The 23629-nt window shown below is 37.7% G+C and overlaps 3 protein-coding genes and 1 pseudogene across 13 annotated transcripts in view; 1 reads left to right on the top strand and 3 right to left on the bottom strand.

Annotated features, from left to right (window-relative positions):
- The window catches only part of BRD10 (bromodomain containing 10), a 90235-nt gene extending 84374 nt beyond the window's left edge, over positions 1-5861 (bottom strand). Inside the window, exon 1 of one of the 3 annotated variants that reach the window (XM_081282048.1) lies at positions 4114-5861. In XM_081282048.1, the coding sequence (XP_081138174.1) occupies positions 4114-4700 (587 nt within the window). In that variant the 5' untranslated portion in view covers positions 4701-5861. The remainder of the gene's footprint in view (positions 1-4113) is intronic. The other 2 variants (XM_081282046.1, XM_081282047.1) reach the window with 2 other exon arrangements.
- A 2848-nt stretch (positions 5862-8709) lies between these two features.
- RANBP6 (RAN binding protein 6) lies at positions 8710-13354 on the bottom strand. 2 transcript variants are annotated; one of them, XM_081275622.1, is made up of 2 exons: positions 13196-13354; positions 11866-12080 (listed from the first exon to the last, which is right to left on the bottom strand). In XM_081275622.1, exons 1-2 carry the CDS (start codon positions 13329-13331, stop codon positions 12010-12012), a joined length of 207 nt encoding a protein of 68 aa, XP_081131748.1. In that variant the 5' UTR covers positions 13332-13354; the 3' UTR covers positions 11866-12009. The 2 variants fall into 2 exon arrangements, with proteins under 2 accessions (XP_081131747.1, XP_081131748.1); XM_081275621.1 differs by having other exon boundaries at positions 8710-13354.
- A 70-nt stretch (positions 13355-13424) lies between these two features.
- Positions 13425-23629, top strand: part of IL33 (interleukin 33) — a 192042-nt gene continuing 181837 nt past the window's right edge. For 3 of the 7 annotated variants that reach the window (XM_081278836.1, XM_081278835.1, XM_081278830.1), the window contains exons 1-2: positions 13425-13512; positions 16568-16769. The gene's annotated coding sequence lies outside the window, so the exon portion shown is untranslated. The remainder of the gene's footprint in view (positions 13513-16567; positions 16770-23629) is intronic. The other 4 variants (XM_081278833.1, XM_081278831.1, XM_081278826.1 and 1 more) reach the window with 2 other exon arrangements.
- Positions 19554-21056, bottom strand: LOC308641524 (lupus La protein-like; annotated as a pseudogene). Its single transcript has 3 exons — positions 20980-21056; positions 19918-20601; positions 19554-19786 (listed from the first exon to the last, which is right to left on the bottom strand). The product of its transcript is annotated as a lupus La protein-like (transcript).

Genomic DNA, 23629 nt, shown 5'->3' with positions numbered 1-23629 from the left:
ATGTGTCTTCCTAATAGCCTGTAAGCCCTTTGGGAATAGGGACTGTCCCCTAAATCCTAAAAAGCAAGTGTTCAACAAATAGCTTATTAATTGAACCCTTCTACTTTCATCATTGCCCTTAAATATTTTCAGAACCTTCTTTAAAAAACACTGTTTTGTTGTTGGTGTTTAAGAATGGCTATTAAGTGGAATGTATTATCATGTAGTTCTCTACTTCTGAATAAGAGGCAAATCCAGATTTTCTACTTACAAAGTTTCCCAATTTTTAAGGATTTATGTAAAGGAGACAGAATTACAGTACTTAATGAGAGCTGGGAGGAATTAGACTACTTGGGAAAAAATAAACCTCTTGCTAAAATTCCCAATTAATTTTTATCTTAATTGAGTGTAAGCAAGCCAATAAAAATGCAAATTTAAATAGAGGATTCAAATCTGTACAGAATTCTTTTTATCCAGTTAATGTATCCATGTAAATGGATACCTCTATTTTAAAAAAAATTTAAGACTTGATAAGAATGCTTTGTATTCTCATCCCCAGGAAAAATATTCTGTCCACTAAGAATCAATTATGAACTAATATACAGCTGTAAGTTAAGAACAAACTTTTTAGCCCCTACATGTACCATTTTTAACAACAACTTAACTGAAAAATCAAAAAAAAAAATTTAACAAGGATACTCAAGATTATTTTCACCAAAACATTGTCTTAAATGACCAAAATTAAAATTTTAATTCAGTTCTTTTAGTGTCTTTTATAACCTTTTAAAACAAGGAAAAAAAAATCTTTTGGCTATATGGCAATATTTTTTTTCTTTTTTTTCTTTTGTACCAGGAATCACACCCAGGAGCACTTAACTACTGAGCCACATCCCTGACCCTTTTTATTTCTTATTTTGAAACAGCTAAATTGCTGAGGCTGGCTTTGAAACTTCGATCATCCTATGCTGCTGGGATTACAGGCATGTGCCACAGGGCCCAGCTACAGCAATATTCTTAAAGCTTTCAAAAACATTCGCATCTTAAAAGCAATTTTGGAAGAGGTAAAAATTCTTATTAACATATGACATTTTCTAAATCTCTATGCATGACTTTCTATTATTTTCCATTCCTTTCTACTTGGGTGATTTTCTCCATATCTAACTGCAGTTTCTTAGTTGCCTCAAACAAATGAATGAAATCTCTTCAAAATGTAACTTTCCAAGAATAATTATGTCATATAATAGAGAAAGTAGTATCTTTAGCAATGGGTGGTCAACAACTGTATTTTTAATATTAAAATTTTAAAAAGATGTGTTGGGCCCTTCAAAATATAGTGTCACTTTAGAAAAAAGCAATGCACACATCTAGCTCAATATGGAATTCTTTTGAGTAAATATTTAAGCAGATATTTAAATATTTGTACAATTCACTAATGTAGCCTCTTATAGATGTAATCGAGACTCAAGATATACAACGTGTCCACAGTACTAATACCATTGGGCTACTCTCTTAATGATAGTGTGGCATGCTCTTTACCTAATATATCTCATTTATTGCTCACTAAGAACCTATAAAGTAATCTCCAAAACTTGAAATTAGGAGTCAATTTAGCGTCTTACAAATATACAGCAGAAGACAAAAGAAAACTTAAATAATAACATCTGAGTGATTCACTGGTTTTATTATTAAAATACCATCTACCACTTTAAGATATTTACAAATAAGGTTTATGAGTCATCTGTTTGCTAAAAACCATATTCACATGAACAATCTATACAATATTATTCTGGAACATCTACATATTTAAATTGTATTCCAAATAATTGTAACCTACACTTTTCTCAAAGTTGTACCCACTTAAAACACTTATATAGTTATTACTCAGATGTTAGGCCAATATGAAAAAGAAATGATTTCTTAGTATGCCAAGTGTGACATAGCAAACCTATTATTCACAAAGTGTTTGCACACATCAAATACAGGTGCAAGACAAATTTAGGAATTTAAAACTTTGTCTACTTCATACCATCATATTACTTTCTGCTATAAATATAAGAATTTTTTCTATCATTCTTCCCTGAGGAATGTCAACTATGCAATGTTATAAGTTCAATTCCTAATTATGAAGACTAGTAAAATCACGTGGAAATATGTTTGAGCATTAGCCACTGGGAATGATTTCAAACATTTAAAAATTTACCTTTATGTAAAAGAGAAACAACCACCCTTCCCTTTTTTCAAGACTTAAATTTGCTAAACATTCAGTGCTTTGAAAACATCTATAATTCAGTCAAATCTATATACTACTTCTTAGCCCCTTCAGTTATTCTCTTGCCTTATTCTAAATCCTTACTTCAAAACTGTAAACCTAGACAGACAAGAAGAACTTTAAGGTTCCATCCAAATCTAAAATCTTTTGACATTAATTTGAATGTATTTCACTGCTTAAAAATAATGACATGTAAATGGATTGTTTCTTATGAATCATAGTCAAAATGCACTTTGCAGACAGTAACAAACATACTACATAAGTATCAAATCACTAAATAAAATATTAAAAGTAATTTACAAATCTAATTTGTGAATAATTATTCTATTACCAAACAATTCTACTTCATGAAAGAACTTAAGAAGAGGCTCCCTAAAGAGTTCCTCTAATGTGTAAATTACTGTTAACATTTTAATGTAATAAGTCACTAGCAGTCTTGAAAATAGCAATATGTGAGGCCAGTAACAAAGACTCAATTATTTTAAATTAAAATTATAAATCAAGGACCAAAATATTACCACAATTTTTGAGGAACTAGTCCACAAAAGTACAAGTAAAATACCCAGGTTCAGATATGAGGTATATTCTCATTTCATTCAACTACCACCACCACTACTATTATTATGGCTAACACTTACACTGGGCTGTGTGACCAACATTGTTGGCTTTACATTTTTTAAAATTTATTTGTTGATAGACCTTTATTTTATTTATACACAGTGCTGAGAAACGAACCCAGTGCTTCTCATATGCCAGGCAAGTGCTCTATGGCTGACCATTTTTAAACTCATTGAATCCTCACAGCAACTGTATGACATAGGTACCATTATTATAACCGTTTTACAGATCAGAAAAATGAAAAGATTAAATGATTTCACTGTGTTCTCAGCTCGCAAAACACCTATCCACTTCAACTATTATTTCTAACAACATTTAATTATTTTTCTATTGCTTAAGAACTTAAATTAAATCGGTTTATATCAACTGTATAACAATTTTAAAACAATACATTTACTTTAATATGCACCTTTAATATTTTTCTCTTGCTAGAGTAAATTAATTTGAATTATGGGTGATGTATACCAAAAACACATAACTATCTGAATTGCCCATGAGTTCTGGCAGGAAAACAAACCAAAACCAAAGTCTAAGGGCTGGGGATGTATCTCAGAAGTATAGCATTTGGCTAGCATTAGCTAGGACCTGGGTGCACGGAAAAGACACACACACACAAATGTCTAAACTTAATTAAAACGTTGTACTGATGTATTCCCTTATTGCAAAAATTATTTGCTCAAACGAAAGGAGGAAAGAATTAGGAGCATGGCAGAGTAATCATTACCCATTTAGTAACACTATAAATCTCTGGTGGCTGAAATAGGTAGTAAAAGATAAAATTATCTTTTAGTGGTTCGAAACAATCACCTTTTACATGAGGCAAAATTGTTTTTCTGAAGAGATTTCGTCCTAAAAACCATTAAAAAAATGCATTGCTAAAACTGTCAAAGTTGAACCCACAACTTTGATCCCACAAAAGCTTTTCCTCCGCCTACACGTGTTCTTCTTACAGCAACCATTCCACTCTGCGTCTACAAACTCCAAGTGCTACGATAAAAATTTTAGGCATGGGAAATTTGGCTCCCTTCTCAGCCTCCCTTCATTTGGGTGTAAGCTGCTTTCAGCCCACACCCACCACAACCCTCCGTGCCCCGGCCTAGTGCTGCTCCTCCTCCTGGGGTTCTCCGGCACCGACTCAGCACCTATCAGAGCTGCCCCCCCGGCCCCAGGCCCAGCCCATCCTCGGACACGTGTGAGGGTGTGTTTGTGTCAGTCTGTCAATCCCACCGGGGACCGGGCTCGCTTACCGAGAGAGAAGCGCCAACTTTTGCTCCAGCAGCATCTCCAGCTTCTGGCCCTGTTTGGAGATCCAGTGGTCCACTCCGTGCAGGCGGTAACAGGTCTCCAGCATCAACCTGAAGTCCGCCACAAACTCGGTGATGCCCGCGTACTGGCCGCTGACGAACTTGTCCTCCATCTTCAGCAGACACAAGCCCTGTCCCGGGTGCTGCAGGAGGGTGCGACTGCCCCGGGCCCCGCTTCGCTGCCCCTCTGCCATCTCCTCCTCCCCGGTGGCAACGCCCCCCAAGGGCTTCAGGAAAGGGGCGGTGAGGCCCCGGTGCTTCTCCTGCAAGAACTCGCCCAGGATTCGGTAGCCTTGCTGCAGCTCGTACGTCAGCTCCTGCTCCTTGCAGCCACCACTCGAGACCACCATCGCCTCCGCTGCAGCCTCCTGTTCGTCCGCGTCCTCCAGCGAGGAGGCACTCCTCCGGCGCGCCGGCCCTGAGGCCGGGGCCGCCGCTGCCACCTCCTCCTCCTCTTCCTCGGCCTCTGGTGGCGGCCGCTCCTCCTCCCCGGCCGGCTCCATCTCACCCGGCGTCTCGGGCACGCTCATGCCCCCGGCAGGCCCAAGCTAGATAGTGCGACAGGGCCACTCGAGGCGCCGGGGGACGCGTGATCTCGGACAGCTTCCTCACGGCTCGGCCGCGCTGCGTAGCCCCTGCCGCATCGAGCCTCTGTCTCCCTAGCCGCCGGCTCGAATCCGTGCGCGCGGGGGTCTCAAGCTCGCCACCGGCGGGGCGGGGTTACATGGCGCGCGGGGGAGGGGGGAGAGAAGAGGAGAGCCTAGGTGCCCTCCTCTCCCCTCCCCCCGGCGGTGGCGCGCGCGGCCCTCGCCGGCTTCACCCCTCCGCGCCTCGCCCTCCCTCTCTCCACCGGCCGGGCCCAGCCGGGCGGCCGCGGCCTCGGCGCCCCACCCCCTCCCGGACCGGCGGGGGACTGGGAGGGGGCGAGGAGTAAAGGGGGTTCTCCTCTCGCCTCCCTGGAGTGGGCCGCAGCACTGGGCCGCGGCGGCTCCGGCTCCTCCTCTCCCTCACACCCCCTCCCGCCCCTCTCTACCTGTGGGGGACCCGGGCAGGAGGAGGCGGCGCACGGACGGGGCCTGGCGACAACTGTCAGTTAGAAGCCCCGCTGGGCGGGGGGGGGGAAGGGGGAAAGGGGAGGGGCGGGGAGAGAAGGGGGAGGGCACTCAGCCCCCCCGGTCGGGGAGAGCTGTGGAAAGAGGCAAAGAAAGAGGCACCATCCCTGGTGCGCATGCGTAGTAGAACAAAATCCCCCCCCCGCCCCCTCGCGTCCCGCCCCGCTCTGCGAAAGTAAGGACTTCAGTCCAGCTACAGGCCCCGAAGCTGGGCTGTGGCGCAGGGCAATTATGTCATTCACTTGCGACGATCGTAAGGGGCGCCATGGAGGGGAATCAGAGCGCCTGCGCAGGAGCATTCGTCCAGGGACCAAGCAAATATTCTGATAGGTTGCTCCTTTTGCAAGATATTTGTTAGACCTAAATGCTAAAATTTTATCCTAAAGAAAGTTGCTATATAACTTTGTTAATAGAAAACACCAAGTGGAAATCCTCTTCATTGTAAAACCTCCATCCCCTTTTTACCCTCACTTTTTTAAAAAAATAGAATGTTGGAAAGTTTCCAAAGGAAATTAAAGGACTTGACTATACGTTCACGTGCAAGAGAAAAGGAGGTGATTTATACAATTCTAGCTCTTGAAACTACTGTTACTAGTTCGTAACACCAATTCATATTTGAAAACATCCTAATTTTACATTAAAATTTAAAAAATCTCCGCCCTTTCTATATTCTTGTGTTTTGGGCGGGGGAGGGGGGGTCCTCCTGCTTTAGGCTCCCGAGTAGCTAGGATTGCAGGCGTTTGCCTCCGAGCCCTTCTGAGTTCTGTTAAGAATGAAGGCAGGCAATGGAACCTTAAGAAGAAAAAGATCTAGGAAGCTGGGCATCGGAAGTTGAGGCAGGAAGACCGTGAGTTTAAAGTCAGCCTCAGCAATTTACCTTAGGCAATTTAGCCAGACCCTGTCTCAAAATAGAAAATAAAAACGGATAGGGATGTGGCTCAGTGGTTAAGCCGCCCTGGGTTCAATCCCCCAAGCCAAAGAAAGAAAGAAAAAAAAAAAAATACAGATCAGTGAAGTAGAGGAGGGAGATGGAGAGGGAGGAAGGTTTGGGAAAGGAGAGGAAATATGGACTGACTTTAACCAAATCATATATATACATGAATATGTCGCAGGGATTTCACCTTTACGTATATGTAGAAGGTACCCAACAAAAATAAATAAAGGAGCCCGGCGGGGTGGCGCACACCCGTAATCCCAGCGGTTTAGCAGGATTGCGAGTTCAAAGCCAGCCTCAGCAAAGGGCGAGGTACTTAGCAACTCAGTGAGACCCTGTCTCTAAATAAAATACAAAATCGGACTGGGGATGTGGCTCTGTGGTTGAGTGTCCGAGTTCAATCCCCAGTACCAAAACAAACAAACAAGCAAATAAATACGGGAACAAGGGAAAATCAGTAGAGTAAGGAGAGTAAGGGTGAGAAAAAGTCCCTCTTTAATTGATTAAACCCAGGGCGGCTTAACCACTCAGCCACATCCCCATCCGTTTTTATTTTCTATTTTGAGACAGGGTCTCGCTAAATTGCCTAAGGTAAATTTGATTGAAATAAAATTCCATGCGTATATGATTTTATTAAAATGAGCCCCACTACTATGTTAACTATAATGCTCTAATAAAAATAATCCTTCAGGCTAAAAATCCATCTCGAAATATTTCAAATCTAAGCTGTACAGCATTAAATAGTCATTGGTGTGACTTTACAATCTCATTACACGGTTTAAAATTTCTATTTAAATGACTAGAAAGTGGACGCATCATTTACATTAATTTACATTAGATTAAATGTTGCTTAAAATCAGTCTGTGTGGGGAATTAATGACTCCCCAAAGCAGATACTACTATTTTCTGACATTGTTTGAAAGAAACCACTAATACCTTTTCTAATTACACACAACTCTTGCTTAAAACTTGGAATTATTTAAGCACAAAAACAAAATTATAGAAACCACGTATTTTAAAGTAAAATTATATAAGTAAATGGTTGAGACAGTCTGACCTTTGAGATTGTTTTAAGTCTTGTGTGAAGTTTAAAGGACTGATAAAATTTAAAAACTATTTTTTTTTTTTTTTTTTGGTCCAGCAAGTTAAATGAGTTGTAGGTAACATGGTGAAATGTAAGTTTTTAGGGCACTTACACTCTCCTCCTCTGTACACAAACTCATCTGGTATTCAGGGTCTCCTCTTATTGAATCAGACATTAATTTATTAGACATTCCTCAGAGGCTGGAGACATACTTCAGCTTGCAGGAGGAAAAGGGCAGGGACCAGACCTACTTAAGCAACTAGCAAACTAACATATGTCCAACTGGACATTCCTCATTTCCTTCCACAAAGCCCCCAAATTTGGAGCCTGCCCTACCAAAGCAAATATCCCTTCTTCCTTTTTAGCAACCAATCATATTTCACAACTCAGATAATGGCTTCTATTTTTTGAATCCTGTGCCACTAAGCACTTTAGTCATTTTCTCCTTTAATTCTTAAAATGATCTTATAAGATAGGCATTATCCTCATTTTATAAATGAGAAAACTAACACTTAGGTTAAGAAAATATTTGCCTAAATTCAAATCTAGGTGTAGTATTCAAATCATACTTCAAAAACTTCAAATACCAAAATACAAGTCATTTGGCAGAATTTCTAATTCCTCATGCACAAGAGTAGAGGGAATTGCCAGAAATGTTGAACAAGGCTTTCTTAAAGTATATAAAAGAGAAAGACCTGTGGGTGAGTAGAACCAAGCTTACTCTAGTTCATGCAGAAGCCAACTTGATAGTAATCCTAGCTATTATGAAAGTGGGATCAGGCCTTTGAACTTAAATGACAATAATACTTTATTACACAATAAATATATTGATTATAGGTAAGTTAGAAAATATACATAAGTGAGAAGACTTGCCACTTAGTCCCACTCTCCGGAGAAACCCTCTATTAAAACTTCAGTAGAATTTTAAATTTATTCATCTATACTTTTATTAATTAATTTTTTGGTACTGGGATTAAACCCAGGGGTACTTAACCACTGAGCCCTATCCCCAGCCCTTTTTATATTTTATTTAGAGACAGGGTCTTTCTAAGTTGCTTAGGTCCTTAATAAGTTACTGAGGTTGGCTTTGAACTCACGATCCTCCTGCTTCAGCTTCCTGAGTTGCCGGGATTACAGGTGTGCACCACAACACTGGCTTTATTTAAATTAAATTATGACCATACTAAATGTAATGTCTTTAACTTTTTCCCCTCCCCTCATTAATAAGTAATTGTATGGAATAGAGAGGAACTATATGTGTAAGACAACTTTATATATCTGTCTAGAGTGGCCTAGATTGCTTGTCCATCTGAATTGGTAGGGAATGAACTGGGAAAACTCCAATATAAAAGGAATTCCAAGGTATTAAAAAAAAAGAAAACAAAAAACACAGTATAAGTACAAACGAGGGCAATAACAGTGATGATTTATTGAGCGCTTACTAGGTCCTAAATATTTGCTAAACACTTTACACACACAGTATTCACAATAGCCCCAGGAAATCACAATAAATGTATTTGTTTTTAAGTTTTGGTTTGAAAATTTGTTGAATAGAAAGCTTTTTTTTTTCCTACCCTACAAAAGCTCAACATTAAAGACTGACATTCCAATTAATATAATTAACCCTAGATTTATACAACTGTTTTCTTATAATACACACATACTGATAAATGACCAGTCTCAAAGCTGTTTTCTTTTTAATGTTTAAAGATAAAACTAAGTTGTTTTGCTTTCATAACAGAACATCCTTCAGTGCTACTAAAAGAATCTGTTAGGGATATTTGAAATAGTAATCTATTTAAGCCCCATTCTGAATCCAGTCTTCTCTTCTTATTGAGCTGCTTTGCAGGGAGGAAAATGTAATACATACACAAAGCAATACTCTATTGAAACACATAACACTGTCAGACTCCCATAAATATTGATTACTTACTATTTGTCAAATACTATTAGAATATTACATACTACCAATGTTAGATGTACCAGGACTCCCTTTTCTGTAAGCATGATTCTTGGAGCTCTGGATAACTTTAAAAAATGCAAACCATGTTGGTTAGGAGATTTAAAAGTTCTCATAACTTTCAGCAGAACACTTTGGGAACTAAATATTGGTATGTTCTGCCCAATTCTCAAGAATCTTAACATTATTTAAAAAGTTCACATACATTATAGAGAAAACTTCCACATCCATTGCAATATCTTAAAACTCTTGCTTAGTTCCAGCAAACTACCATTACATAAAAACCAGGAGTATTATCAAGGAGGAATAAGCCTGTCACTATATCTATCATCCTCGATTCCAAAGATGTTTGTCCTGAAAATTCTCCTAGCTTATCTTTGTAAGCTCTTAGCATCTTGTGACAATCACCATGACATCTTGACACCAAGTATAGCAATTGCCCAGCATCAATAGTTCAGACAAATAGTAACAATCTCTATACTTCACACCAAATAGGGAAAAGGTGACAAACATTCTAAGACAACTGGAAGCATAGGTTATCACCAAGGTCTATGTTTAAGAGATAAAACATGCAAGGTGAACAGAAGGCTTGAACATTAACTAATCTTGGAGAAACATGGGGAAGAAATATAAACTGCTTAGCAGGGAGAGAAGTTTTCTCATTTTATAACGGAATTCACTCACAACATTTATTTATAGTTACTTTTATGATAGATAGATAGATAGATGATATATAAGTGATATTAAAGTGCTTCAAGCAAAATTTAGCAATTCTTGTAAGGCTTCCTGCTGTTCATTATCAAGTTGCGATATACATTCCGACCATAATTCTTCAGATGTTTGTACCTGACGAACAACATTAGCAAGGCGTTTGGCACAAGGATCTTCATAGCTAATAGTCTCATTAATTTTTCCTTCTGCAATTATACTAATTATTTTGGGGAGATTAGAATTATTTGGACCAACTACAACTGGGTGGTTACTTTCAATTAAGTCACAGAGAAAACTCAAAGTCTGAATTGCTTCCTCTTTATCTTCATGCAGTGGAAGCCATGATAACCAGTGTGGAAGAACTTCATCTACATTTACACAGTTAGGCTTAAACTTCAAAATCTTCCCTATTGCTGAGATACAGTTCTCTGTCGCAATGACATTTTTTTTGGTTTTGGAATTTGCACACTTAATAACTTTTACCAGTAGTGGAACAGCTTCTGAACATAGAGAACGATAATCATCTCCACCAAACTGTGCCATAACACCCAGGCCATAAGCAGCAGCTTGCCTGACTTCAGGATTGTTATCTCGCATATTTAGTAGCATTGGCCACCGAAAATATTCTACATATTTAAATGAGGTTGGGCTGCAGTGCTCTATGATATCATCAAATATGCATAATCCCCACTGTCTGTCTGGCCATGGTCTACTTGAACATATTAGATTTACAATTAATGGAAGTAGCTGTTCAAACCATGGTAAAATCTTTTCTTTATAAGTACTAAATAATGAGTGCAAAATATCTGATACTTTGGTCAGAATATAAACATCACATTCATCCTCATCTTGCAGAGACATCTCAACCTGTTGGTCATAGTTTTCTTCTTGTCTTTTAACCTGTCGTAATTCTTGGTTTTTAAAATGTCCTTCAAGTTTTGCTTTCAGTATTCCTCCCAGTTCTTCCAAGTGTTCATCATTGAGGCAACCATCTCCCATTACCTCAATGGACTTTGCAAAAGAATTCATTATTTCTGAGAGTACATCAGTATCAGGTTCAGTTCCTATGGCCTTGATTAAGGGGTCACATATGAACTGCCACATCTGTGAAAGATACTCTGGACCACGAATTCTTGAACATTCCAGGAGAAAAGGCATGGACTCTGCAGCTGCCACTCGAACGTTGTCATGGAAATAAAATTTCAGTAAGGGAACCATTAATTTCACAACTTGTTCTGTATACTCCACAAATCCTTCTCTTAACTCCTTAGCATAGTAAACCAGCATCTGGCAAGCAGTTGCTTTTGCTTCAAGTCCGGAAGTTTTAATTCCAAAACTTTGCTGGTCTCCAAGATTTACAAATTGCCATCCATCATCATCACTCATATTCTCTACATCTTGTGTGTCTAAGAGAGCGACATCAGGTTTAGCTGAAGCAGTCTTAATAAGAGGCTCAATAACCAGTGGAAGGTACTGTTGGAAATCTTTTCCAAGAATTTTACACATTCTAGCCCAAGCTGAAACCATGTAAGAGGTCTGAGGGTCATCATCTTCCATATTATTCAAGTCTGATTGTGTCTTCAACAATAGCTGCATCACATTTGATGCATCTTGCATAAATTTTTCCTTCCCAACAGCAAGACCAACATGGCTAATGCACTCAATAGTTTTTCCTCTCAGAAGCTTGAGTTCCTTCTGAACAGCAAGCTCAACAATATGCTTTAGTGAGGGCATAAATATGTCATAATATGGAATAAATTTTTCTTCTATCGTATCTGCAACTGAGGCAATGGTTGTCACAAGTTGTTCCAAGGCCAACTTAGTTCCATTCCGAATCAACTCTTGAAGTTTAATCACCAAGATAGAATGTAGATTTTTCACCATACTATCCAAATAGAGAACTAGTAATGACTTGGGGCAATCTTCAATAAAAATAATAAGAGCAGAAGCTGCATGAGATTGTACACGCTGATTACCTTGATTTTCCATCGTACGCAACAAAGCTGCAATCACTGTTTCATGGAATTTCTTTTGGAAACTAGGTGCAAAATCTGTAGCCATTTGTCCAAGTGTAGTACAGGCTGCAGCCCTCACCCTTGGATGAGGATCCTGAAGAAAAAGTAAAACAGAGTTAACAGTTTCATCTAGAATTGGTTCCATTTGCTGATGGCAACCTTCTCCAATGGCAGATAAGGCCATTAATCCAGCATGCCGATACTTCCAGTCAGGGCTCTGAAGCATTTGCATAATATGCTCCTTGGTTATTGGTAAAACAACTTTTCCACCAAGCCCACAAGCCAGTCTGTCTAGAGCACTCTCAGCAGCAACTGCATTGCTGTCAAAATCATCTTCTTCCATTTCATCAGCATTTACCCAGTCCTCATCATCCTGTAGATCAACCATCATTGCTAATATATGAGGAACTGCCTGTGCAATAATATTTGTATGTTTTTTCAACATTGGAGTTGCAGTTTCAGACAAGGTCACTATTACTTCAAGGGCCAGCTGGCGTTGCAGGTTACTAAGTCTAGAATCTCCACATAACTTCAGGCTCAACTGTAGAGTATCTTCTAAATAAGGACCCAAATACTTAGGTACTGTATCAGCAATCTCAACAAGGGATTCTAGCACTGAATCATCATCCTGGTGGCATGAATCATTGACAGCTTGTAAGATTCCAGGAAGCAAGTCTGCAAAGTCTTTGAAAAGAGCAATATTATTCTCATTAGCAAGTACAAATGCAGCTGCAGCTCTAGCAGATAATGTCCTGATTGCTGGATGTTCTTGATCTTGAATACACTGGTCCAACAACCTTTTGATGATATCCAAATCGTGCCGATCTTGGTTCCCAAAAATTCCAGGAAAGTGCCAGAAGACGTGAAGTGCAACTTCCCACAGAACTACATTTTTAGAGTAGATCGAATCAATAAGGAACTTCAGACCTTCTGGCCAATGGTTAGTGCCATCCTCATCTATCAAATTCCTGGCCAGCACCGCAAAAATATCACAGAGCTTTTTCCTCATGCTAGCATGTGTTTCTAACTTAACAGCCAGTATCAGTTCAATCTTGACATCTCTCTGAACATCAGAAGGCAGATTTGGGTAGACCTCCTCAAACCCAGAGGACAAAAGCCGGCGTAGCAGTGCGGCAGCCATTTGTCTCACCTCATAACCTGCTCTTCTATTTCTGACGGCATCTAAGAGGAATGTAGTCTTACACAGACCTGGGATATTTTCGTAGATTTCCTCTGCTTGCCTCCGCACCATGCAGCTTGGATTGATCAGGTTCTTCAGAAGCTGGTAGAACTCTTGCTTTTCCGACACAATCGCCGGCACCCCTGCAGACCCGGCCGCCGCCATCGCGCCCTGTCAAAGCTACGGCTACCGGGAAGGAGGGATGGGGTGTGTGGCTCCAAGCAGTGACGTAAAAGAAGCGCCAGCACGGATGGGCGGGGGCGCTTCTCCCTCCCCGGCCTGGGCGCTCTTGGAGCTTTTGGAAGAAGGCAAGACTTGGTTTCACAGAAGTGAAAGCAGGGTTCAAGTAAAGGGCATCCTCCATTTGTTTTCTGATCTGGTAAAAGTGCACCTTCGGGGATGGGGGAAAAGGAAAAGAAAGAAGAAAATGACACTATTGATTATATTGGAATGGGATTAAGAGTGATTTTTAAATTTATAAACTATATTGGTGTTACTCTGAAAATTCTAAAATAAGTGCATCTTTAGAACATGCTAAGAAGCTAATCACAAAAGACCACATACGTATGAGTCCATGTATATGAAAGGTCTTGAGTAAGCAAATCTGTACAGACAGACATTAGTGGTTGCTGTAAAGCTGGGAGGAGGGAAGAACGGAGCATGACTGCTGTCAGATGGGGAGTTTCTTTGTGAGTGATGAAAGTGTTCGATCATTGTGATAATCGAACAGTTGCACAATTCTGTAATTATACTAAAATTATATAAGAGTCGTGCAATTAAATTGGTGAATTTTATGGTATACGAATACTAACGAAGTCATTTACAAAATAATGATTGGTAGAAGAATGACAATAATGATTTCTGCTCCACTACCACATCTAATGCAGTCGAAAGTATTGCTCAACGTTGATTGTGTACCAGAATTACTTGGCTTGTGAACTGTAATAAAGAATGGGAGAGACAAATGAGTAAAGTATGATGGAAAATGATCTGGACTGATAATCAGAACACTTGAACCCTGATCTTTTCTCTAAATTAATTTTGTTTTCTTATCATGCCACTCAAGATTTTCCTTACATGGTGTCTAAACTGTAACATTAAGGGGTTCAGTGATTAGAATCCCAACTACACTTTAGTAGGAAGCTGCAGAAGTTACTTCAAGAAACAAATGTTCCTGAGACTGTTTCTTTAATGCAGGCAGATATTTGAAAGATAATTGAAAGCACAATGATCAGCTTAACAAAAACCAGGTTGCACTGTGTATTAGAAGGTAGCCACACTCATTTTGAACCTTATACAAATTTAGAAGGTTGGAAGGATAGGTATAATATTAATTTTAGATAACAAGTGGAAACTCAGGGAGGTTAGGGGATTTGCTTATGATGATACATCTGAGTTTCAACTTCACCTCTTTGGAAAGTAACACCAATGCTCTATAGTGCTTCCCATACTGCTCCAAGTTTTACAACATCATTAAAGGCCCTGAATTAATGCAAAGTCTGTCTTAAACTTCTCCAAATAGGCTTAATTTTAATTTTGTAAATTGCTGCTACATGTACACACAAAAATAGAAAAATTATTGTTCTCACATTAATCAGATGACAGATGAAGTAGGTAGTCCCATAAACTACTTTGTGATGTAGTTCTCATTCTGCAGCAGCATCAAAATCACTTGGGATACTTATTAAAATATAGACATTAGAGCCCAACATCCAGACTACCAAATCAAAATTTTTGGGACTTCAATGCAAGCACATTGGTTTTCTAGAATACCCAAATTTGAGAACCATTGATGGGATCAATTCTGGTTCTGATTCCAAGATCTTGACAACAGTACTGTATTAGCATGTTGCCACATTCATAGTAAACCTTACACAGATTTATAATGTTGGTAAACTATGTATAGTACTAATTTAGATGAGACATTTCTCACTTTTTTATTTTACTGTTCCTTAAAAAAAAGCTTACCTTAAATCCTTTGAATTTGCTGTTTTAGAAAATATTAATGAATGTTTGTGGGAAAAAAGGATTCTCGTAACACTACATCCATCAACATATTATGGACTTATTAAAAATCACAATGAGATGTCACCATAGGTGCACCACAATATTTTAAATGAAAATATATGATAATACCAATATAGATGTGGGTCAATAGGGAACTCAGTTATATTTTTGTTAGGAGTTTAGATTTTAGTACAAGGACTTTGGGAAAATGTTTGAAAATTGTTGTGTGCAAACCTTCATTGAGGGTATACTCAAGCATGCTGCTGGATGCCAGGGGTAGAGATTGCACACATGAGAAAGCTCATGAGAGTTAGTGTCCCATAGTGTAGGGATCACTATGGTAATAAGTCTACCAAGGAACCCATGGAATAGTGGAGGCAGCTAATGTACTCTGGATGTGGAGGAGGTCAGGTAAAACTTTCCAGAAGAGGTGATCAGAGGTGATTTTTTAATAGAATGAATCTTCATTTGTCAAGAAAGAAGGTTGGTTTAAGTAGAGAAAACAACATATTGAAATGAAAAGGACTTAGAGCATAGAGTGGTCAGGGATCTGTCATGTTTCAGTATTTCTGGAGCATTGTGTATGGGACTTGAGAGATCCTGGGTATGACACAGGAGGCAGCAATGGGGAAGATATGAAATTAAATGGAGACCAGATCATCATGAAAGGTATTCTACTCCATACAAAGAAATTTGGAGTTTTTCTAAAGGTAACAAGGAGCCATTTAAGGATTTTAACCAGGGACTATGAAATGAAAAAAACTTTTAGAAAGATTACTTTGATAGAAATATAAAAACTAAAGTGTGAAGACTGGCGACATTTAGAAGGCCAATAACCTAGTTCAGTTACTATTGAAAGTCTAAACGTAGCAGTAATGGAGGAAAAGAAGGGGAGAACTAGAGAGATTTTTTTAAGTATTATCAATAGTATGGCATGGGGAACCCAAGAAATCTCCCAAGTTTTGGCCTGGGTATCTGGTTGGAGGTGTTTCTATTCACCTCTTTACATACCTCTAAAAGAATAAAAAAGGAGTGTTAATGGAGATCAAAAGACTACGAACCCTTCTGGAGGAAAAAGAGGTTTCCCCAAGAAGGTGAATCCCAGGACCCGTATATTTTGTTCTTTTGTTGCTCCCACATGCTATAGTGGTACTTATAATTTCAACAGTAGGAGCTAAACTGAATCCACTTTAGGAAAACTATTTATGATCCTTTACTTTAGAACCAAATTTTGTATTGTATTTTCCTAAGGAATAATAGCATTGAACACATTTTGATGTGCTTTGTTTGCCATTTGTTTACCTTTTTGGTTTAAAATCTTGTTTCCTTTTTAGATTGAACATTTCTATTTACTTTTCCGAATTGTCATTCCCCCTTCCCACCCCCTTTCTTAGACTGTACTTAATACCCAAGATTTCAAGACTGAACTTGCAGATTTGGTTAGAGTTGAACAACTTTTATTAAATTTTGTGATTAATACTGGCTTTGTTTGAACTGGTGGAGAGATCATCTCAAGAATGTTTCCACAAGGTGGCTCAATATTAGACAATCAAGGTGTTAATTTATTAGCAGTTCATCAAGCAGGGAAAGTTCAAGGTAAGTTGCAAATTTTTTCCAAGAGCTGAGAGATTTGGAGTCAAATGAGAAGGATTGAATTAACTTGAACATACCTGACATTTTTACAAGGATAATCCAGAACAACTACAAAACAAAACAAAACAAAACAAAAATGACACAAAACACAAACGCTTCAGCTGTCATAATATGGGAAAATTTGAATATCAAAAAGAATAACACCTGTAATAGATTAGAACATTAAATATATAAGCAAAAGTGATGATTTTCTAATATTAAAAAAGCCACTAATTCATTGATCACCTTTGGAAGTTGCTAAGACATCAACTCTGAAAATGGCCAAAATTTTATAAGGGAATATTCTTTTTTATAGAATTCCAACTAAAAGATGCATAAAGAAAGCTAAAATCAGAAAACTATAACCCTGAATTAAATAATGAAGCTAGGTAACTATAAACAATGGACGTTAAAACCAGTAAGTGAAACATTGATTGGGAATGTTTAGAGGGATTACTCTAAAATTACTGATTGATTTTCATATTAGTAAAAATGGGATTAAACCAGAAGTTTCACGTTCTCTTTTAGCTCTACACCCATACTTTCTATGATCTGTTCTCTGATGCTAAGATTAGCCTCTGGAAACAAAATTCTCCTTTCACAGCTAGGTCTGTGTTTAAGTTCCACCAATAGGAACCAATAAAGATTGGAAATGAAAAAAGGGAAAGAAAAGGGATTGATCCTTGTTCTTTCTGTTCTTCTCTAAGTTGTCTCAGCAGTGGCCCTTCTTTCTGGGGACAGCAGCTTCCTGCCTCTTGCAGCACTGTGAAAACCCCAACTACACCCCCTGTCTCTAGAGGTACCTGCAGTGGCCTTGGTATACCTCTTCCTCAGATTTCACCCACAACCCTGGGAAGCCCCTCCTCTGAGCTCAAAAGGGACAGTTTCATTTTATTCCCTCAGCTTTAGAGGTGATAGCAGATCCTGCAGTTACCATCTTTTGCTTACATTTGCATTAGTGTTATTTACTCTTTTTTGCTTTCTCACACTCATATAAATCGAGTCTCCCCTTGAAATAAGTCATATGGTTTCTGTTCTCCCACTGGACCATGACTCATGTATCATGAATTAAGTGATGAAATAGGACTAGCACAACCTATGAAGTATTTTTATTTTATTGAGGTACAATTTATATGTAATAAAATTCACCAATTGCAAGTATATAATTAGATGAATCATGAGTATAAGCATATATAGGTCATTTTCAATTCCATAAAAAGTTCCCTTGGGTTCTTCAGTAGACAGTCTTCCTTCCCTCCCCTGGCTCCAGGCAACCACTAATTTCTATTGGTACAGCTTTATCTTTTCTAGAATTTCATGTAAATGGAAGCATTCAATATGTGGCTTTTTGTATCTGGCTTTTTTTTTTACTTAGCACAAGCTCAGACATTCATCCATGTTGGTGTATGATTGTCCCTTCATATTCATATGTCATGTGAATATACCACAATTTATTTATGTACTCAGCAATTAATAGACATTGGGTTGTCCCCAGTTTTAAGCTGTTATAAATAAATCTCCTATGAACATATGAACAGAACTTTTTGTGTGAAAGTATATTTTCATTTCTCTTGATAAAAACCTAGGAGTAGAATGGCTTGGTCATATGTTAGGTAGGTTTGTAAGAAGCTGCCAAATGCTTCCCAAAGTGGTTGTACTATTTTTCATTTTTCACTCCTACACAGCAATGTAGTGGAGTGCCAATTGCTCTACATCATTGACAATACTTGATATCCTTGATTTTAATTGGTCTAGGGAGTAAATTGTGGTATCTGATTATGTTTTTCATTTGTATTTTCCTAGGGAATAATGGCATTGAACACATTTTGATGTGCTTTGTTTGCCATTTGTATACCTTTAGGGATGTATATATTTAAATATTTTTTCCCACAAAAATTTAGCTTTTTTGTCCTTTTACTATTGAATTTTAAGAGTTCCAAATATATTCTGGATACAAGTCCTTTAGTGGATATATATTTTCAAATAGTTTTTTCCTTTTCTAGATCAATCTTTTGAAGATTAAAAAGATTTTAATTATAACGTTCAGTTTGTCAGTTTTTTATTACAGGGTTTGTGCTTTTTATGTCCTATTTAAATATCCTTACCCAACTCAAGGTCACAAAGATTTTGTCCAATATTTTCTTCTGTAAGTTTTATGGTTTGGGTTTTGCATTTAGATCTATAATCTATTTCAAGTTGATATCTATATGTGGTGTGAAGTGTGGATTAAGGTTCATTTCATTTTTTTGCTCCTTTTGTTACTTTGTACTATACATTCTGTTATTACAAAGGCAATTTAGTGGAAGAATCTTTTTTTTTTTGATATTTGAATCCTCTGAACACAAACAAAACTATACATTAAACAAACAAACAAACAAAACCAAAAAACAAAAAAACCTTACTTGGAAAATAGGAAAACAGTAAAGTTAAACAACAAAAATTTTTTCCTTTACTATTGGTGGAGACACTGAATTGAACAAAGCCCTTAACTGCCTTGTTCAACTGAATTGGCCCTAATTTGGTTTTCTTTTTAAAAGATTCCAAAGACAAAACACAGTTTAAAACCTAGCTAAGATGAATTTAAACATTTTTTCCCCTAAACTACTGGTTGAGTACCAGTAGTTTAGCACCATTTTCTGTTTACTGTTGCAGGCTTTTCTTTGTCTTTTTCTTTTCTTGCTCTTCTCACTGGTCCAGCTGTATCATTTTCATCATGTTAATTATCATTATCAAATTTCGTTTTTCTTGCCCTGAAACTCTACTTTTCCTTTAGCAGACCCAGGCTGGGCAGCTTTATTTCCTTTTTTTTTTCCCTTTAAGTCTGTACCTCTTGATTTCCATTTGTTTAGGGGTTCTGTTGGTCTTCTATGATTTTTTTTTCAAAGCTGCTTTTCTCACCTCTCTAGTACTTTCCAAGTCACTTCTTTGTTCCTTAATTGTAGATTACCATTGTTTGTATCTTTGGCTTTATCCTGTGCTTCCTTAGTTTTTCCTTCCTTCCTTCCTTCCTTCCTTCCCTCCCTCCCTCCCTCCCTCCCTCCCTCCCTCCTTCCTTCCTTCCTTCCTTCCTTCCTTCCTTCCTTCTTCCTTTTTTTAATTAGTTGCTCAAGACCTTAGTTTTTTCTTTAAAGAGAAAAATTCCCTTTTTTGCTTTTCTGACAAAGTCTATCCATTTTATTTCACCATGATGTGAGAAAAGGATGTTCAATTTTCTCTGCAGGTCTGATCATCTAAATCAATCGAAAATTTCAGCAAGCATCCAATCTTTTCTTCTAGAGATTTCATTTCAGCATCTTCTGCTAAGTATTGTCTTTTTCCTTGCTCTTGTTTAGCTCTTAACTTAGCTTCCACTTTGTTTTGCTTACTTTCTTCATTTTTTTTGAAAAGTAATCTTCCTTAAAAACTATTAGCAGATCTATGTTTTTGTACTTTTGGCTAGGGATCTCTATAAACTTCTTAGCAGATCAGTGCTATCAACCAGCAAATATTGAGCCCTTAACTGCTTTGTTCAATGTTCTTCTTATCAGAATATTTAGTACTTAACCTTTATCTTTTAGCCATTCTTTTAATGTCACCAAGGGTTGTGTCATTTGGGAAGCCTTTAATATAAACAATTTTTGCATAATATTTATTCTCATCTGTCACAACTGGGAGGGATTTGCTTAGAGATCTTCTAATTTTAGTTTTGTCTTCACTGATTTCCATGAGTTCTGCCTTAGATTTGCTTAATGCTTCTACTTTTACATTAAAGTCTGCTGTTTGATGGTTTAATCTCAATTTGATGACAGATTTTGGTCTCCAGAGCAGCAATTTTCAGCCAACAAAACAAGGGAGAGAAATGAATTACAGTAGATGGGGTAGAGAGAGAAGATGGGAGGGGAGGGGAGGGGAAGGGGGATAGTAGAGGATAGGAAAGGTAGCAGAATACAACAGTCACTAGTATGGCAATATGTAAAAACGTGGATGTGTAACCGATGTGATACTGCAATCTGTATACAGGGTAAAAATGGGAGTTCATAATCCACTTGAATCTAATGTATGAAATATGATATGTCCAGAGCTTTGTAATGTTTTGAACAACCAATAAAAAAATAAAGAATAATATTTCTATATTAAAAAAACACACTGTAGCTATCTTTAAGGTCCAGTACCAAGACTCCACAGGCTCACTAACAAGACAAAATGTCTCCGCTTTGCAGCACCACGAGTTGGGCTACTCACTCCAAGATTGATTTCTTTTTGCTTATACATTTGCTGTTGTTCCACTTTTTACTCACTGAATTACCATGGATCCTTCCTTGAATATCAGCTAACTGTGTGTGTGTGTGTGTGTGTGTGTGTGTGCGCGCATTTCTATTTCTAAACCTCTATCCTGTTCCAGTAATCTGTTTGTCCTTACTCCAATACCATACTGCCTTGATTTCCTCAGCTTTATACTAAATCTTGAACCCAAATGATTTCAAATTTCATTATTTTACTTCTTTTTGAAAATGGCCCAGTTTCTCTGTGCAACTCCTAGAAGAAAACATAGTGTCAACACTGCAGCATATAAGCACAGGAAATGACTTTTTCAATAGGACAACTAAAACCTAGGAAATAATGGCAAAAGTTAATAAATGGAATGACATCAAATTAAAAAGTTTTTGTACAGCAAAGGAAACAAGAAATGAAAAGAGAACCTGCAGAATAGAAGAAAATCTTTTCTAGCTACTTTTCTGACAAAAGATTAATATCTAGAATTTATAAAGAACTCCAAAAGCTTATTTTTAAATTTATTTATTTACTCTAATTTGTTATACATGACAGCAGAATGCATCTCATTTCTTAGTACATATAAAGCACAAGTTTTCATGTCTCTGGTTGTTCACAAAGTAGAGTCACAGCATTTGTATATTCATACATGTATTTAGGGTAATGATGTTTATCTCATTCCACCATCTTTCCTTCCCCCATGCTCCCTCCCTTCCTCTCCCTCCACTTTGCCCTATGTAAAGTTCTCCATTCCTCCCATGCTCCACCCCCACCCCCGCCATCCCCATTATGGATCAGCATCCACATATCAGGCAAAACATTTGGCCTTTGTTTTTTGGGGGATTGGCTTACTTCACTTAGCATAATGTTCTCCAACTCCATCCATTTACCTGCAAATTCCGTGATTTTATTCTCATTTAATGCTGAGTAATATTCCATTGTGTATATATACCACAGTTTCTTTAAACATTTATCTACTGAAGACTGTTTAGGTTGGTTCCACAATTTAGCTCTTGTAAATTGTGCTGCTGTAAATATTGATGTGGCTGTATCACTGCAGTATACTATTTTTAAAGTCCTTTGGGTATAAACCAGGGAGTGGGATAGCTGGGTCAAATGGTAGTTCCATTCCAAATTTTCCAAGGAATGTCCATACTGCTTTTCATATTAGCTGCACCAATTTTGCAGTCCCACCAGCAATGTATGACTGACTATGCCTTTTCCCCCACATCCTCGCCAACACTTAATGTTTGTATTCTTAATAGCTGCCATTCTGACTGGAATGAGATGAAATCTTAGAGTAGTTTTGATTTGCATTTCTCTAATCACTAGAGAGAGATGTTGAATGTTTTTTTTAGATATTTGTTGATTGTATATCATATTCTGAGAAGTGTCTGTTCAGTTCCTTGGCCCATTTATGGTTGGGTTATTTTTTTTTTTTTGGTCTTAAGTTTTTTGAGTTCTTTATATATCCTAGAGATTAGTGCTCTATCTGATGTGCATGTGGTAAAAAATTTTCTTCCATTCTGTAGGCTCTCTATTCACCTCACTGATTGTTTCTTTTGCTAAGAATAAGCTTTTCAGTTTGAATCAATCCCTTTATTGATTCTTGATTTTATTTCTTGTGCTATAGGAGAAATAAAATTATTATTCTATTTCTTATTAAGGAAGTCGGGGCTTAATCTGTCAAGATGAAGATTTTGGCCTACTTTTTCTTCTGTTAGGCTCAGGTGCATGGTGAGAGATAGGGGCTTACTTTCATTTTGCTGCATAAGGATTTCCAGTTTTCCCAGCACCATTTATTAAAGAGGTCATCTTTTCTCCAATATATGTTTTTGGCACCTTTGTCTAGTAGGAGATAACTGTATTTATGTGGGTTTGACTCTGTGTCTTCTATTCTGTACCATTGGTCTACAAGTCTGTTTTGGTGCCACTACCATGCCATTTTTGTTACTATTGCTCTGTAGTTTAGTTTAAGGTCTGATATAGTGATGCTGCCTGCTTTACTCTTTTTGCTAAAGATTGCTTTAGCTATTCTGGATCTCTTTTTTTCCAGATGAATTTCATGATTGCTTTTTCTATTTCTACGAGGAATGTCATTGGGATTTTGATTGGGATTGCATTAAATCTGTATAGTGCTTTTGGTAGTATAGTCATTTTGACAATATTAATTCTGCCTATCCAAGAATAAGAAAGATCTTTCCATCTTCTAAGGTCTTCTTTAATTTCTTTCTTTAGTGTTCTGTAGTTTTTGTTGTGGAGGTCTTTCACCTCTTTCGTTAAGTTGATTCCCCAATTTTTTTTTTTTTTTTGAGGCTATTGTAAACAGGGTGATTTTCCTACTTTCTCTTTCGGAGGATTTTTCACTGATGTACAGAAATGCCTTTGATTTTGGTGTGTTGATTTTATATACTGCTACTTTGCTGAATTCACTTATTAATTCTAGAAGTTTTTTGGTAGAATTTTTTGGATCCTTTAGGTATAGAATCATATTGTTGGCAAATAGTAATAGTTTAGTTCTTCTTTTCCTATCCATATCCCTTTAATTTCTTTCATCTAATTGCTCTGGCTAG

Source organism: Spermophilus citellus (assembly GCF_964194105.1).
Source record: "Spermophilus citellus genome assembly, chromosome: 2".
NCBI classification, from domain to species: domain Eukaryota; kingdom Metazoa; phylum Chordata; class Mammalia; order Rodentia; family Sciuridae; genus Spermophilus; species Spermophilus citellus.
Note: the sequence above shows the minus strand (reverse complement) of the source record. Positions and strands in the feature narration are given on the sequence as shown.

What these genes read in the sequence shown, in the direction of transcription:
- RANBP6 (XM_081275621.1), bottom strand. Translation starts at nt 13,331, where the DNA reads ATGGCGGCGGCCGGGTCTGCAGGGGTGCCGGCGATTGTGTCGGAAAAG.